At 44.4% G+C, this 19059-nt stretch overlaps 1 protein-coding gene across 2 annotated transcripts; it reads right to left on the bottom strand.

Annotated features, from left to right (window-relative positions):
* Positions 1–1868: 1868 nt before the first annotated feature.
* On the bottom strand, positions 1869–18778 carry hephl1b (hephaestin-like 1b). Of its 2 annotated transcripts, XM_030360975.1 has the most exons (19): positions 18461–18778; positions 15969–16213; positions 14425–14637; positions 13801–13998; positions 13325–13579; positions 12428–12596; positions 11470–11600; positions 10957–11073; positions 10438–10643; positions 10160–10319; positions 9626–9838; positions 7685–7895; positions 7285–7415; positions 6822–6956; positions 6254–6360; positions 5066–5303; positions 4337–4476; positions 3178–3331; positions 1869–3035 (listed from the first exon to the last, which is right to left on the bottom strand). In XM_030360975.1, the coding sequence occupies exons 1-19, from the start codon at positions 18628–18630 to the stop codon at positions 2905–2907; spliced, it is 3324 nt and encodes a 1107-aa protein (XP_030216835.1). In that variant the 5' UTR covers positions 18631–18778; the 3' UTR covers positions 1869–2904. The 2 variants fall into 2 exon arrangements, with proteins under 2 accessions (XP_030216835.1, XP_030216836.1); XM_030360976.1 differs by lacking the exons at positions 4337–4476; positions 5066–5303.
* Positions 18779–19059: the final 281 nt, after the last annotated feature.

A 19059-nucleotide genomic window follows, 5' to 3' on the forward strand; every position in this document is an offset into this window, starting at 1 on the left:
AGAAAAGTTCAAAAAATGTATTAAATCATTGTGGCACATGAGTAAAGCATTGAATACCCTTGTAGAATGTGCTGTAGATACTTATTATCGGCAGTTTCTACACTACTGTCAATGATTACCCTATTACACCATTCAAGCTTCTCCCCCAGAAGAGGCTTGCAAGAGGGACACTAGTATTCAGATACTCACACATTGAGCAATTGTGCTTTCTAAAATTCTATAAATGTGCCATAATGTGCTTGGTATCTGATATGGCTTTCCCACAGGAGGGCTTTGTGTTTTGAAATGGGCTAAAAATGCATAAGTGACAACATTCCCAATGAAAGTATTTTTGAATAAAAGTATTTGAACCCTCAAGATAATGGCCCAGCCTTCACAGAACACCATTCAGTTGGAATTACACATATCAGCGAATTATCGAGCTATAACACAACAAAAGCAACACAGGTACCTTTGATATGGAAAATATTTGTATGCATTTTTTTATAACTTGCTTTATCCATTCATTTATCAATAGCAGTCATTATTATTTAAATACAAATCATTTTGAGGCCAGATCCACCAAATGCCTTATTCTACAACTCAAGAGCACCAATACTCTTACATCACACATTGCATTTATTTCCCTCTTGCGTTCAACAACGAGGGTTGAGATTAGAATTTGATGTGAAGAAACCAGATAGCGAGAATTGTGCCTGATTCTGATTCTCTATGTTTATGGGTCAACTGATACATTGGTGCCGCTGGTCATGTGACCAGTTAAGGACTCAAAGTTCAGCAGAGTTACAGGACGTGTCAATGCTTTGAAGAAGTATTTATGCTTTTATAGCACATTCCCTCGTACAAATTACGCTTCAACCTCTCTCTCTCTCTCTCTCTCTCTCTCTCTCTCTCTCTCTCTCTCTCTCTCTCTCTCTCTCTCTGGAGAGAAATAACTTGCAATATAACTTGCAATAGAGCTTGCAATAGAGCTTCCTAACCAGGCCTTTTCGACAATACATGCAGTGAAATAGGGATGCACATACACTGTATCCCATGCCTTGTCCAGAAAGTGATCTTTATTTGTGTGCAGGTACAATTGCAGCTGGTTCACCAATTGCAGAATGACAAAGAGAGAGAGAGAGAGAGAGAGAGAGAGAGAGAGAGAGAGAGAGAGAGAGAGAGAGAGAGAGAGAGAGAGAGAGAGAGAGAGAGAGAGAGAGAGAGAGAGAGAGAGAGAGAGAGAGAGAGAGAGAGAGAGAGAGAGAGAGAGAGAGAGAGAGAGAGAGAGAGAGAGAGAGAGAGAGAGAGAGCAATTACCCATCAAGCAATATAATGATCCTCTGTCCGGCCTGGCTGTACCACCTGACCAGGCCGGCCCTTTGTCAAGAGGGGCAGGGAGGGACTGGAGGACGATTGACATCCACCTACACTGCTGCCATTGTCTCTCCTGACTCCAGTGAACCTCAACACCACCTACCAGTATGTAACCTTGTGTTCTTATCCCTCATTTGCCAGTTGAAGATGACATATTTCATTAAGCATTGGTGTCCACAGCAAAGTAGGCAAAATCGAGGTCAGGAGAGATGACATGGGTTTCCAAGTGAAAAATATGTGCTTCTATGATGTGCTTATATCTTGTATACATTTCTGTATGTATTAAACTGTATAGCTTTATTAAACCTATTATCCACCTCACTTAACAGAACAGCAGAACAATTTCTGCAGGAAATGCATTTTCTAGTTCTATGTAATAATTGTTAAATGTCTGCAATGTCTTTGACCTCACAGGGGCCAGTTCTACAATACAAGAGACAAGAGCTGAACGTAAACTACATTGTTCCTCCAAACCCCAGTGTTCCGAAATCAACATTCAACTGAACGAGCACTTAGATATTTAACATTTTATTTATAGAACATATAAGGACACAATATCCACCAATCTCTTATTGTATTCCCATTTGCAGCCTCAAAACACTGCCTTCAACTGTAAATACATTCATTGCGAAGCAGAATTTCTACAATCTTTTTTTTTAATATAAATAAATGTATTGTACTGTGTATAAAAAAAAACAGTGCTTCCGTATTCAATCACTCACTACTATTCAAATATGCAAAACGTTATGAAGAGGCAGTATAGAATCATACAATATATAATAACAATGATTATAACATGTACAAACAAATAACTAACCATTCACTTCTTAAAATGAACATATTTCTAAAGAAGAAAACAGGAGTGATGTTGCTAACCGTATGTACCAATGCATTGGTGTTGGATGTTGGTCCATTGTATGGCTTTCAGATAACGATACATGGCCTGGTGCTCCATGCTACCATGCAGGAGATCTCACTGAGTGTGTCTGGTGATGGCTGGTTTAACCTGTACCAATGATGGCTTAAAGTGCAACAGGTATTCAGCCTCACCCAGCTCCAGAGTCCAATCAGTCTGACTCGGGCCAGGTAAGGCTGCTTAAACCAGATGCTGTCCCTCTTTCCATTTTTCTGTGGCCGTCCCTCTTGTTTTTCCCTGTGTTGGGTCTTGCCCCCTGCTGTAGGGGGAACTTCTAAGATGTTCACAATTGTCCTGTTTTAGCTTCCCATTTGTTTTTCAAATTTAGTTTCGCAGACACTTTTTTTTTCAAATCTATTTATTTCAATTTCTCTTCAAGTCCGTCTGTTTTTTCGTTACATATAGGCCTACAATGTATTTGTCCAACTTGTCCTAGATTTACTCCAAGCATCCACTAGATGGCGACAAATATCATTCGAATGCTACGAAACTTAAACAATAATAAAGGTTATCTTATCGATTACTTAATCAGGTACGATACCATAAATGTCTTCTATGTATTCTAAAAGTGTATCGCACATTTTTGAATCACTAGCTCTTTGTCAGAACATGGGCCACACAGTGTTAAAGAGTTAAGGATTTTGTGTCCAGGTCGGAATCCATCGCATTAGAAGAAGACAGAGCGAAACTACAACACCAGAGCCTTTGGTTTGCACCGCCGTCGATTCCTTAGGCCCTAAGACATCTGTAGGTCTTAAGACATCTGCATGGGAGGCATGGGATTATTTTCTGATGTTATTTTCTAAAAATATTTGTAACATTTTAAAACATGAAACTTTTAAATGTTAAAATTTTTAATTTAATTCAATGGGCCATTACTGCAAAGGTAGGCCATTACTGCAAACCTTGTATGGTGTAGGTGGTCTCCATGCCCATGCGGATGTGCTCGGACAGATGACAGTGGAGCAGCCAGGTGCCGGGGTTGTCCACCACCATCTCCACGGTCTGGAAGGTCCCGGGGAAGAGGTCCAACACGTCAGCGCGGTGCGTACCGTCCGTCTGCAGCCACACACACACACACAGACGTAGACACACAGACGCAGACACACAAAGACACACAGACACACACAGACACACACAGACACACACAGACACACACACACACACACACACACACACACACACACACACACACACACAGACGTAGACACACAGACGCAGACACACACAGACACACAGACACACACAGACACACAGACACACACACACACACACACACACACACAAACACACACACACACACACGTACACACACACACACAGTAAGAAAAAGAGGAAGGCAGTAAGAATGAGAACACTAACCACGACAGCTAATCTCAGATTTCCTTTGGTTCCACCAATAACTCAGTGATAACTACTGCTGCTATACTAGTTATTCATGTTAACAGTATAGTAATCGCTACTTCCTAACTACCACAACAATAACTTCCGCAGTAAGAACAAGTATTAACAGAGCCACAAAATCCTTCGCTTTCAAACAAATGAAAACAAATACAAAACATAAATAAACAAGCCTACAATATGTAAACTAACAAAAAGTCCAACTGTTCAATGTGTAAGGCGATGGTTGGCAAGTAATCTGGGATCGAGCAGTCCTGTGTTATAGCAGAACATCTGTGTGGAGTCGGCACAGAGCCTGGGCCGGGCACCAACAACTGAAAAGGAGCTATTGGGGAGTTACATTGTTGCATGTTTCAATACAAGTTCCGACAGAAGAGGAACTAATTTGTGCGAGCAAGGCTTTCAGAAGGGGATTTTAACAAGTGTATTCTGTTGGGGGCCAGGTCACACGGTGTTGATTTGAACTTTTGAAAAGTTTACTTCTGCTGCCCGAATGTGAGCGCGTCAGCCAATTGCACACTTACAGATCCCCGCCTCTAGCAACATGAATGAACGAAACAAATACGAAACGAAACAAAGTGAAACACCCGGTTTAACCAGATGTTAGCATGTTTGCTGATTTTGTGATTTTGAAGTCAGAGGAGGTGAAGAAGAGGAGGGTACCCGGTAGGTGAAGGTCTCAGCATGAAAGTGGACGGTGTGGATGTCCACATCCTTCCCCATGCCAAGGAGGTACCAGTCCACCCTCTGACCCTTCCTCATCTCCAGCCCACGCAGGTTCCCATACGTTAGGCCGTTTATAGCTGGCACACACACACACACACACACACACACACACACACACACACACACACACACACACACACACACACACACACACACACACACACACACACACACACACACACACACACACACACACACACACACACACACACATACACGCACATAGAGACAAACAAATAATGCACAGACATACACATGCACGCACACCCGCATAGAGACAAACAAAAACACACACACACACACACACACACACACACACACACACACACACACACACACACACACACACACACACACACACACACACACACACACACACACACACACACGGGTATGCATAAAGTGAGGAAGGGTGAATGTGCTCATGTCTGTCAGTTATTCATAATTGCATGTTTAGATAGTTTGAGAGGAAAGCTTACGAGGCCTGTTATTACTGTTATTGTATTACCCATCTTTACATGAGAATTCGATACATGGCTGCGGGGAATCACTTGGTTACCCTTGTTTGTATTTCCAACAGGAATGGGTATAACTCCAGGTACTGTATATAAAAGGGCCAAATTGTTTCATCTCTTGTTCTGTTAAAAATATGCGGTGTGTACTTACTATACTTTTTATTGCTATCGTAAAAGTCTTCCACCTCCTTAATGTCGGAGTCCGCAGCTAGGTTGAGGTAAGTTAAGATGTTGTCTTCCAAATACCACGACAGGTTCTCGTCAAACACCATGAAGAGAAGAGCGAACTCCTTCTCCACGTCCCTCCTCTCCCTCTCAGACGCCGTGCCCCTGTGCAGAGACCCCTGTCTGCACACCACCAGGGGTCCCAGAAGACCACTGTTCATGTCCTACACACGGGGGGAATAATTTACCTGTTACCGCGTTTACATCAACACTAACATGACCTGTTTATTCAAAAGGTTTTCAAACGTTTTTATGCGTATTTGGTGAACCAGCTGTTTCTGGGGGGATTTGGTGAACCAGCTGTTTCTGGGTGGATTTGGTGAACCAGCTGTTTCTGGGTGGATTTGGTGAACCAGCTGTTTCTGGGGGGGTTTGGTGAACCAGGTGTTTCTGGGTGGATTTGGTGAACCAGCTGTTTCTGGGTCGATTTGGTGAACCAGCTGTTTCTGGGGGGATTTGGTGAACCAGCTGTTTCTGGGGGGATTTGGTGAACCAGCTTGTTTCTGGGTCGATTTGGTGAACCAGCTGTTTCTGGGGGGGTTTGGTGAACCAGGTGTTTCTGGGTGGATTTGGTGAACCAGCTGTTTCTGGGTCGATTTGGTGAACCAGCTGTTTCTGGGGGGATTTGGTGAACCAGCTGTTTCTGGGGGGATTTGGTGAACCAGCTGTTTCTGGGGGGATTTGGTGAACCAGCTTGTTTCTGGGTCGATTTGGTGAACCAGCTGTTTCTGGGGGGGTTTGGTGAACCAGGTGTTTCTGGGTGGATTTGGTGAACCAGCTGTTTCTGGGTCGATTTGGTGAACCAGCTGTTTCTGGGTCGATTTGGTGAACCAGCTGTTTCTGGGTCGATTTGGTGAACCAGCTGTTTCTGGGGGGATTTGGTGAACCAGCTGTTTCTGGGGGGACCCGTTATGCTAATCCAGCCTTAGGGGCCGGCGCAGAGTGAATGAACTTCCCTGGGACCCAGTAAAGGGGAGACAAATGACATCAGATAATGATTTGGTTATCAATGTGTATTGGCTGTGATTTCCCCAGGGCTATAATCGGGTTTAGCTGTTCACGGAAATTAAAGGTTACTACTGTGGTAACTGTTCAGCTGAGATGCAGTGGTTACCTTTACGAAATCCACAGGGGAGAAGTAGGCATAGGTGACGCAGTTAGGATCTGAAGGCCCTGGACCTGAGCTCTCTGGGAAATCCCACTCGAAGGTGGTGATGAAGCCTAAAGGAAAAACCATTCAACATAATTATATCACATACATATTAAAAAGGAAACATGAACATCCTGAAATATCAATATATAATACTAATAACATTAAACATCAGTGGGCCTATATAACTGTATAAACGATATGCACCTGTATATAAAATAAAGTCCAACAACAGAACCATACTAATTCAATATATACCCCAAATCCTACAAGCAGATCTATGCAATATCAATTTATACCTGAAAGGGAAACTTAAGCCCATCAAGCATAAAACAAATATATACATATATACATGAATGAATGAATATGAATGAATATATGAATACAAAAACAATTCAATGCAAACAATTGGGAAATGTAAAGCTTATCTTTTATCCTGAAACAGGATAAAAAAATCCCGAAAAACTTGGCCTCTCAAATATGCAGGGTCTATGTATTCTCAGTATACTGTATATGGTTCTTAAAGCCTCACCAGGTTGGACAGGGTTGGCTCCCGGGAAGCGAGAGGACCTCTGGATGCCTTGGGCGTGGATGGAGTAGGGCCGGCTTGCCTTGTTCTTAAACATGACCAGGACCTGCTCGCCCACCTCTGCTTTGATCAAAGGACCTGTGCAACGGATGGCTGTTAGTCAGACGTTGCCCCCCCTGTACCTGTCTCTGACTCTTTCCCTGATTCTCTCGCTCTCCATCTTCTCTCTCTTTCTCTATTTCCCTCTTCTTGCTCAATCCTGGACTCTCTCTATGTCTGTTTTCTATGTCTTTCCCTCCCATTTTCTCACTGTCTCTCATTCGATTTAAAACCGGAGATCTTCATCTGGACAAAATCATATATTCATCAAGCAATGTAAACAAAGGTCTTCAACAACGGTCTATCCATCTATCTCTCTCTCTCCCCCCTTCTATCTCTCTGTCTCTCTCTCTCTCTCTCTCTCTACCCATGATTCCTAGGTGCTGCGGTTGTTCCCGCGGCGTGCTGAAGGTCTCGTCTGTGTACTCCCTGTAGACCACCTTCTTGAAGCGTGGCCCGATTCGATCTGGTGCTTTTCCCACATACATATGGCTGGGGCTGGACACACACACACACACACACACACACACACACACACACACACACACACACACACACACACACACACACACACACACACACACACACACACACACACACACACACACACACACATTTGTAGACATTAGCGGGCCGCCAAGGGAGAAGAGCATAACATACAATTATGTTCCCGGCTAAACCAGGATGCCTGCTGCATAATTGTTGTTATGTTCCATGCATGTACACACAAACATATACACCATACACACACACACAGACACACACACCTGTTCACCGGATGGTTCTCCAGCTCCCAGGTACTGTCGGGGAAGTAGTCCCACTCGGTCTCCTCAGCGCTGATGAAATACGGGACCACCCTGGTGGCTTTCCAAGGCGTTGAGGCAGTCACATTTCGTCCCGGGCATCGGCCCACCTGGTACTGGTGCCTCATCCCGGCACTGTAGTGGGTGGTCACTCTGCAGGTCACCTCGAATATACCTGCACACAAACACATGCACATTTGTATGAGGTTACAATTCTTTGTATTGTCCTTAATCACAGGGACTCAAAGGGCTTCACCGGCCCCACATCGTATGACACCCCACACCCAAACCCTTCTAAAAGGGCTTCCAGGAAAGTCTCAAAGGAAAAATACAGGGGAAGACACCTTAAGAAGGAACAGGACTGCAATAAATACCAAACGTATTTATTGCATTTAGTATAAGACAAAGCACAGCAAAAACAACGGTTGAGTAAGATTGTATTGTATTTAATTATTATATTGTGGTTGAATATTATACTGGGCTATGTTATTATATTTCAGATTATGTGGGGGCACATGATTATAGTGTGGTTGAGGCTGTTCTTGGATGGGTTAGCCTGTGGTTGGGATGGGAGTCGATTAATTGTAGTTTCTGAGGGGGGTTATGCAGTCCTACTATGTAAGATCAGAACTGTCACAGACACCTTGGCTCAAAGGGTGAGGACATAAGGAGTAAGACAGTAGTGTGCGGTGACTCTAAATTAAAGTGGGGCAGAAATTACCGGCGTATGAACAGACCCACAATTTATGTGTTTTTTAAATATGTATATTTTGAGCTACATTAAAACCACTCGCCATATCTGCATCTCATATAGAAACAAAAGATATTGACGAATAATTTGAGTTTAAACAACAACAGTTCTAGAATATGACTATAAGGCAGACTACTTCACGACCATATAGGCTTCTTTTAGCGCGGATATCAATTCTTATTGCAACCTGCAGGGTAATGCGATAAACATAAGGAGGAACGTGATCGCTGAGCTGCCCTGCCCCAACATTGCTTGACACGTTAAACTCAACTAGAATCAACACCATCATCTAAAATTGGATGTCAACAGACCAAAAATAGTCGGAAAGCCTACAGAAACTATAGATAGTTAATGTGACAATCACATTATTTAAAAGAGACTAGAAAAAATGATGGGGAACGTAGTATTCACATGACTCAGTAAGTTGGAAAAAGATAAAGTAAAGCAAAGAGTCATACACATCAGCAAAGTGTATGTATAATGCCCAAAGAAAAGGCATTGCAATCTGCTGCAGCCAGCCCTCAATGGTGGCTGGCCAGAGCAGGACAGAGAGGCCGAAGGAGGCCACAGGACACAGGCTATATTCCGGCAGCCATAAACACGGTGGCTTCAATTCCCTCATTAGCACCAGAACTCTCCAGCTCCTCCTGCAGGTCGCATAGGACAAGACATGACTATGTGCAACAATATGCTATAGTGCTCAAGAGCACCATACAGGCAGAGGGAGGAAGAGGAGTAACGCTTCAAGGCACAGCAAAGTCGGCCGTCACGGGGGGGGGGGCAAGAGCCTGGGCCGGAATCATACAACTGCAAGGGACGGGGGTTATGACTTGTTTCCTGTTTTGTGACCGGCGTATTTGAAGTATCCTACCAAAGCGTAACTCATTTTTGCAATGGGAGGAAGCCTTCAGAAGAAGAATTGATGCGGTGCATATCTAGCCTCAACTTCTGCTGTTCAGACAGGATGTTTGGAGCTTCCACGGAATGTGTTCAAGTGCTTACGGTTTTACGACGTGCTTACACGTCCCCGCCGGCAGCGACATGATTGGTCGAAAACAAAGACGAAGCAAAAGACAGCGAACGGCCCGGTGCACCAGGATTTCTTCGATTTTTCATCTTAAACCTGACGTGAAACCCAGGAGCAGAGCCCTCACCCAGCGCCTGCGGCTGCATGGTGAGGGTGGCGGTGGTGTGGGGGAACACGTTGGCCGTGTCCCGGGTGGTGCTCTGCCTCTGGAAGTTGTTGCCCTCGAAGTGGACCCCATGGATGTCCCCCTCGGTGCCCAGGCCAAAGATGTACCACACCACCTGTTCCCCCTGACACAACTCCAGACCCCCAAGGTTCCCGTACACCAAGCCGTTGACCGCTGAAGCAGAGAAGGGGGGGAGTAACACACTTATTATATAATAGATATCGTTATGTAGATGCTTTGGAGCACAGTGATGTTGATACAGCGCCTTAAACGATAGGAATAACACGTGCCACACCCAAATGTTCCATGCAAACTACACACAGATGTGCACATGAACCACACACATACACTAACACACACGCAAACACTTCTCTCTCTCTCTCTCTCACAAACACACATCACACACACGCACACACACACACACACACACACACACACACACGCACGCACACACGCACACATACGCACGCACGCACACACACACACACACATTACCATGCATCCTATTGCTCTCTGTTATTGCCTCCACATCCTCTTCTTGTTCTGTCGATGGGCTTTGCAGAGTGGCGTACGTTTCGGTATTTTTATCAATGTACCAGCTTTCGTTCTCGTCCATGACGGAATAGAGGAGGAAAAACTCCTTGTCTACATCTTTCTGTTGGGGAGACATTCAGATCCACGTCATCAGTTGGATTGACTCCCTTCAAAGAGGGGGCCCTAGCAGTTGAGCTACACACGACACATGAGCTAAGAGACCCCACTTCAGCTTGTACCTGAACTCCACTGCTCCCCAGAGACCCTTGCTTGCAGACCAGTAAGGGTCCCACTAAGCCCGAGCTGGTGTCTTTGATAGGGTCGGTGCCGGAGTAGTACAGATAAGGGATGCAGGCCGGGTCTGATGGAGACGGGCCTTCCAGCAGCTGCCAGGCGTAGACGAAGGTCTCCCCTGGTCCCACCTCGGCTCCAGCCCCGCCCAAACCTGTCACAAGGTTGTGGATGGTTCTGGAAGTTCTTCACTAAGGTTCAATGGTTCATGACATGAAGGAGGGAACATCTGTAATGACAACTTGGTTTATTCTGATGATACAATGTAGTAGCACGCCTAATAAGTGACCCTGCGGTCAGTCTCGAGAGAACATTTGAATGATACGTGCGTGCACAGGGTTTATTTCTCTGGTGTTTGAGCACCAGCACTTTCCCGGTACCGTTTTGGCTAGGATGGAAACCCATTCCCCATTCCACTGGTGCCAGTGAATAGCCTACTAAACCGTGTTGTTTTAAGGTGTCTGTACCGTCAGAGCCAAGCTTGTCCATGTGGAGCCCATGAGGCTGGATCCCATAATTCCTGCTGGCCTTGTTCCTGAACGTCACACTGATGGTGTCCCCCAACTCCCCCCGCAGGACCGGACCTGGGGGGCAGCGGTGGAGGGTCAGAGATTACACACTGAGATAGAGAGCAGGAGAGACGCAAGGAAGAGAGGGGAAGGAAGAGGAAGAGGAGGGGAGGCAGAGAGGGTGAGATTGAGGGAGTGAGAGAGAGTAGGAGAGGGAGGGGGAGTTAGGAGATGGAGAAAGGGGGAAATAGCCTGAAGACAGAAAGAGGGAGAGATTAATTGAAAGAGAGAGAGGAAGAGGAGGTTCGAGAGACAGAAAGAGAGAGGGAGAGAAATAGAAAGAGGGAGGGGAGAAAAAACAAGAGAGAAGTAATAGAGAGAAATAGAGAAGAGAAAATAGAGATAAATACAAAAGGAAAGAGAAGGCATAATAGAGAAACAGAGAGAGAAAGTGTTCATAACAAGCTTTACCCAGAATCCCCATGTGTTTGTCCGAGGGCTTCCTGCTGGTGAAGGTACTGTCAGTGTAGGCCCTGAACACCGCTTTCAAGTACCGCCCCCCGATCCGACCGGCAGTCCGTCCGAAGTAGAGCTCTGATGGACTGGGAAATTGTGTGTGTGTGCATGGATGTGCGTGTGTGTGTACGTGCCAGAAATCACAATAGAACAAAATAGATGTTAGATAAGGGTGTTTTTCTTTTTCTTTTTTTCATGATTTAAAGAACAAGGGTCTGCTTGTCTGGTCCGGGAGGAACAATAAGGCCTATAATCATATCGATGTCCCTCAGAAACATTGAGCGAGTCAGAGGCTAATGACCCATTTATGTTCCACAATGACACGTGAACAAAGCTCACAAGATTCACATTGTTAATGTTTTATCTCTAACGTAGCTAACTCACCTTACCTTCTGTTCAGATTCCTACACTCTGCAATTATCTTGTTTGTGTATAGTGTATTATTTATAATGGCTGAGCCTTTGCTATAATGACCTGCTCCTGTTTTAACAAGCTTTAGTTTATATTAAAAAAAACATTATATACGATGTAGCCTACACATGTATAACATCTATAAACAAACAGCCCTGCTGTGGCAGTTGTTTATCCTCTCCTCTACTGAGAGGGGGCTTTGGGCTCCTCTGGGATTCCTAGCAGAAGGCTGGGCTAGTTTGGGTCGATAAATCACCAGGGCTACCAAGTCTTTATAAACATTACTGCACTGCTGTTAACAAAATAATTGAAGGTGGACTGATTATCTGAGCATCACCCTATATCTCACATAATAGACTCCCTTAAAATGCAGTATTTTTTCCGAAAATCTGTTATGCCCAAAATTCAAACTACTGCATGCAACAAGCATCAGATACATGTAAAGAGGAACTCCTCAGGCCTCTTAATGCCCTAAAGTAAGGCTGAGAGAGGGTTAATTTACCTCTGGCTGTTTGTGAGGTTTATCATGTTGATGTTATCTAATCCCGACGGACCATAGTCCCATGTGACCTCTTCTGCGGCCACATAGTACTGTCTCACAACCCCGGTCGGCTGTGAGGAGTCCCCTGCATCTCCACACCCCTTCACCGTATAGGAGGTCTGCATCCCAGCTGTCAGGGGGAAGTACACACACACACACACACACAAACACACACACACACACACACACACACACACACACACACACACACACACACACACACACACACACACACACACACACACACACACACAGACACATTCAAACACACACACACACACACACACACATTCAAACACACACACACACAAACACACACACACACACACACACACACACACATTCAAACACACCCACACACAAACACACAAACATACACATGCACTCACACAGACACACAAACAGACACCAACATCCAAATACACACAGACACACAAACAGACACCCACATACACATACACACAGACACACACACAGACACACACATCGACACACACACAAACAGACGCCAAATCTTACACATACTCTGCATGGTTTGTTTATGCAAGGTCGGAAACTGAGAGTTGATGACACAGTAGATTTGCAAACTGCTCCTTGTCAGAGTATATGCATTATTTTGTGCAACCCTTTGCTTATATGGATAATTGGATTTTTGACAACCCCCTATTTTGACACATTCCTGGATCTAAAGAGCATGTTCTGACATGTCAGCGAAGTGACATCTTTCAGAAGGTCAGAACTCAACTACAGTCCGGGGATAGCACAGGTTTAATAAGGGGGCTTTGAAACAGCACTGTGTCAGCACATTCTGTTATCCATCACGCAAAAAGACAGAGGTGAAAGGTTATGTGCCCCTACCCATGAGGTGGTCGTTAACCTGACAGCTCAGCGGCCACCTTCCCAGAGACAAGGGAACCATCTGTGCCGTGATGAACGTCGCGGCGAACAGGCTGAGGACGTCGGTGCGGTGACCTCGCTCCAACACCGTGTTGCCGTGGAAATAGGCGGAGTGGAGGTCCGCCTCGCCACCCATGCCAAACAGATGCCAGGAAACCGGCCGGTGCTGGCACAGCATCATGTCGGGCATGTTGCCGAACATGTAGCCGTTAATAGCTGGGAAAAGATAAGATCCAATTGACATTTGAGCTGTGTGAGGACAGAAATCACCGGGGTTCAACTGGAGGTGGCTCAGACATCCAACTGGCGGTGGCTCCAACTTTTGAAAGTTTTTTTTATGCAATAAAATGCAACATGCAACATAATGGGATAACTTTTGGAATTTTGGCATTGGTGATCAAATCTCAATCCAAACCCCAGCAAAAAGAAAGTCCCACCATGCATCAGGTTGGACTCCTCAAAGTCTCCGTCCGACTGGTCCACTGTGTCTGGCTCCGAGCAGAAGATCTTGATGTTGTCCTCAAAGTACCAGCTAGAGGACTCATCCACCACGTTGAACATCAGAATGAAGCTTTGGTCTACATCGTTGCGTCCCAGCTCCATCGACTGTGACTCCACCTGCTCCTTCAGGACACCTGGGGCACGGGACACATGACTCTGTCTGAGCTCCTCCATTTGATAGGCTCGATCTGGACTGGGGCTTGTATTACTAAAAAGATTATTCAAAACAAATCAAAATTGTTGTGTTTGCACCGACAAAACGCAAGTTTAAACTAAAGGACAATCCTCCACCAGAATTTGATTGCCGCTGTGGGCTATGATCGCCCAGAGTGTGTACAGGGTCAAACGAGTCAAGCTTTTCACACATTCCCCCCCAATGCAACCCCCCCCCCCCTGCAGTTGGTCAACAATACAACCTAAACAGGCCCCATCTGCAGCGACTACATTGTACCCTGTCGGAATCTCCCAGCCAAAGGCAGCTTGTCAGCACTTCGGCCCTCCTATGTGTAAAAAAAAATACAATTGTGGGAATACCGGGGCCTTGGGTCTCATGGTCTCACCTCGTTTGCAGGTGAGCAGGGCCCCGACCAGGCCCGAAGCGATGTCCTTGGGGGCGGTCACATGGGAGTGGTACGCCCAGGTCAGGCAGTTGGCGTCGTTCTGCGTGGGGCCGAACTCGGGTTTCACCTCCCAGCGGTAGGTGTAGTCCCCGCCTGGGGGGACAGAGTCGTCATGCTTCATCCGCCCCGAGGTCCGGTCTGGATACAGAGCTCCTGCTCCACAGCAAGACACACACAAGGAAGGTGGGAAGGATGGGAGGTTAATCCAACTGCTCATGGAACTTCAAGGGTCTAGTGTTCTGATTAAAATAGGTCCGTTTTTCTTTTTTACATTGAACACGAATGGCAACTTGCAACACAAATCATGCAGATACATGATTAAATATTTGTAGATGTCAGAATTTTTTTTGTCTACTGTATTTATTATCAACACTTTTAATGTTACGTCAGAGGTTTCGAAACATTGAGGTATTGTGCTGTAAAAGCATGTATACTTCTTGAACACATGGACACGTCCTGTTACTCTACTGGACTTTGAGTCCTTAATTGGTCACATGGCAGCGGAAATGATGCTATCAGTTGACCCATAGACATAGAGAGTCAGAGTGAGTCATCCTCTGTTGGTGAACGTAAAAGGGAAAGGAATATATAATAGGATATATACATGACATCAGTAAGACATTAGGAAGATAAGGATGAACAATTAATTAATAAACTAAGTCATGAAACAAATGCGTGGTTTCTGCTATCGTATTGTTTCTTTGATATTCTCTGATATGTGTATTTCTAACTGAATTGGGTTCTGTGAAGACCGGAACATCATCTTGAGGGCTCAAGTACAAAAGAAATCCTTCATTGGGAATGTTGACACTTACGTATTTTTAGACCATTTCAAAACACAAAGCTACCCTGTGTTGAAAACCATATCAGATACAAAGCACATTAAATGGCACATAAACAGGGGGTGAACTATGTCCACTCTTGATGCAACAAGCAAAACCTTGTGTCGTTCTAATGATCCTTGACATGCAACATACCTATCCCATTGCACTGTATGCGCTTACGAGGATACATCATTAGAAAATAAAAACAGAAATAGTAAACAAAATAAGCACACCACATTATCATCATCACCGTCAGTTATGGCTGGTGCATGTACAGTTATGTGTGTCTGTGTGAGGATTTCTGTGTGTGTGTGTGTGTGTGTGTGTGTGTGTGTGTGTGTGTGTGTGTGTGTGTGTGCGTGTGTGTGTGTGTGTGTGTGTGTGTGTGTGCGTTGAGTGTGTTTATGTGTGTCTATTCATGAGCATGTGTGTTTGTGTGTGTGTCTTCCATAGTGTTTGTGTGCGTATGTCTTCACGAGTGTGTGTGTCAGTGCCTGTGCATGTCTTCATGAGCCCGTGTGTGTGTCCTCATGCGCCAGTGTGTGCACACGTGTGTCGTAATGCGTGTGCGTGCGTGTGCATTTGTGTGTGTCTCAATACGCATGTTTATGTTGGTGCATTGGCCTCATTGGATGCATTTGTGTTGTGTTGTAGTTGTACCCTCGTTTTCCTTCGTGTAGAACACTCCATGGGGGTGGATGGAGTAATTCCTGGAGGCCATGTTCCTGAGGTGGACCACAATGACTTCGTCCACCTCGGCCATGATCACGGGCCCCAGGTAGCCAAGCCACTCGGGCCTTTGGGCCTGCAGGGTGTAGGAGGCGTCGGTGTACTGACGGAACATGGCCTTCTTATACATCCTGCCGATACGATTAGGCCCCTGCTCCAAGTATATCGATGAAACTCTGATGAGACACAGACATGGAGAAACACACAGATATTAGTGTTATAAACTGCTGTCAATTTATTTATAATAATTTATTATATTATATATTAATAACTATTTTGACACTAATAATAACAAACATTTTGTTGGTTAGGTGCCTTGTTTTTATAGAAATGGGGAATTGTTATTCAAATCATTTACTGGACAATGTTTATGCAATCGTTTCACTCAACAGGTTGAGTTGTACCTCAACCTGTAAGAAGGGCAATACCATAGTTCAATGGCATCACATTATAAAAAGCATATGAAGAGATGCAGAGATATTGTTTTGTTTTTAGTTGACCCGAGTCAGATCATATTATAATGAATCAGCCAAGAATGCAGTTTGATCAACGTGTTGGAAAAGGCTGCTTTGTTTCACAATAGTGTCAAAATATGGGAAAATGTAATCATCATCTGGTTACCGAGAAATCTTGCAAACTAAAGCAGATATTGCTGTAATGTAATGGTCAGAGCCATCCTGCGCTATTTTCTCTAACTCTACCCCCCCCCCCCCCCCCCAGGCCTATTCACTTTTGGGCTTAGGGCCCCAATGATTTTATCTGCCCAAAATGTTTTGATGTAACAAATATGTTAAAGAAAACACAAATTGATCAAAAAGAAAATGTTCAAAATGTTGCAAATCAGCTTTTCTGGCAATTGAGTGTACTCCGGCTGCGTTAATATTCGTGGAGCTAATATAAATATTCATATTTTATATTCTGTCTGTTCAGTTTTACAACCCATCGGGCCTACCGGTGATAAGGGCCATGTTCTTAATCTGTTCCTTCCGGCCTGAGGATCATGTTATCTCTGCACACCGGGTTAGTGGAGACTCATCAGAGGTCGATTAGCAGTGTTATGTTGTGCTGGTATAGTGTAGTTTCTCAACAATGAGAGACAGTGTTCACATCCCTAACCAATCACAAGCTCACTCTCAATGGTGATAAGTGTGTCCTTGCCATGCCAGCCATTGAATATGTCGGGTCCTGCTGTCAGCAGGTGGCATATCTCGACTTCAGTCCAACGTTGATGCAATCCAGGCTATCCCCGAGCCTAGCTCAGTCGCTTAAGTTTCTTCCCTCCTGGGCATGAAGGTCTATTACCTAAAGTCGATGCCTCAGTACTCTGCGAAATTCGATAAATCGCCCAGCCCTACTACACACCTATTTACCCCACTTGAAAAAGTCCCCAAAACACCACTACAGTTCTGCTCTATATAAGTTTATACAATTATAGACTACTTGAACAATGAAGTTCACTTCACTACTGGATTGACCTCTGTGCAGATGAAATGATTACACAATAAGCCTTGATGAAACGGCAAACATGTTAGCACTGCAAAAATAAGGGGAAGTAGGATGATCTTATGATGTGTGGACATCCTGATCCTTCAAATAAATTAAAAGAGTCAAAAAAATAAGCACTCTATTGAGAGGACATCAATCGCTTGGAGCTAATGTTTGGACAGAAGGATCAACAATCAAACCATATCAACCAAGTGATCAGCATAAAACTGGCTTGTATGGGCTGGTAACGTTAGCTCTTTCAAAGTAGACCTTCTATTTTCTGACATCCACACTAGGTAGTACAGCAGGTACTACATACAGCCTACGTCACTGATATACTCAATCTTTTCAAAAGTTCCATTGGCATGTTAAAATGGAAAATCCCTAATCCACAGTTCTTAACAAGCCAATTGGTTCTCAGATGCTTCACATGGGATGTTGCATATCATAATCTACAGGTTTCTAGCCTTTACAATAAATATATAGGCTACGATTCTAGAATATATAATATAATATATAATAATATATGATACACGCAATAAGAATGCATTGTTGACCAACACAGGAAGCAGGCAGCCCTTAAATCCGCACAGCGCCATGTAGAGGTGGATGCTGTGCGCGCAAACACATTGTACATCAGGTGCTTGACAAATTGGACCAATCTCTACGAGAGCCACACAGGCATATTGTCTAGTTCGTGTGTAAAATTCTGTGAGTGTGGATATTTTTGACAAAACATGTAGGCCTATTTGTTGATCGGGAGACATCCCTGTGGATATCATTTTACAAATCATAAATACAAATATTTGTGGATCGGGTTACACGCAATGTGAATTGTCTTTTTGTGGGTTACTTGCTAACAATATATTCCAATAAAAATAAAAGCCATACAAACCAGCATGAATGCAAACGTGTTTATATTCTGAAATAAAACCTACTCATCATCCGCAATCTCTTTGCCGTTTATAAGGTTTTTCCCACTTGGCGCATAGTCCCAGAAATCCTCAATGATCCCGATGTAGTACACCCTCTCCCTTGGAGCACCTCTCGCACAGGGGGAAAGCAGCAACACCGAAACACAAACGAACAACTCCAATGTACCCGTCATGTTAAAATGTTAAAAAATATTTCTTAATTATCAGATCATTTTGATTTAAGATCATAGATGCAGAGGGACGTCCGATACCGGCTAAAACTTCCCGAGCGAAGGCAAACCCAGCACATCGCAGGCATGCAGCGCTTCTGGACGTTTACACAGTCTCTCTATTGATAGAAAACGAGGGCCCGCCCACGGCAGCGGCCGCTGCATTGATAGGCTGAGAGTCTAACTCTGTGTTTGTACCATGTCTATCAAACAGGCCAATGGCTCTATAGTACTATACGTTTTATATAAAGCTCTATATGCCAATTGGGTTGAAACAGACGGGCACTATCACTCTCACTCCCAGTTTGTATGATATGTTTGTTTTTTTAACTTTTGGATTATGGTTTGGATTGGATATTTCTTTTTGGGAATTTGTGTTTTTTAAGACACGCT

This window comes from Gadus morhua, chromosome 7, assembly GCF_902167405.1.
Source record: "Gadus morhua chromosome 7, gadMor3.0, whole genome shotgun sequence".
Classification (NCBI taxonomy): Eukaryota; Metazoa; Chordata; class Actinopteri; order Gadiformes; family Gadidae; genus Gadus; species Gadus morhua.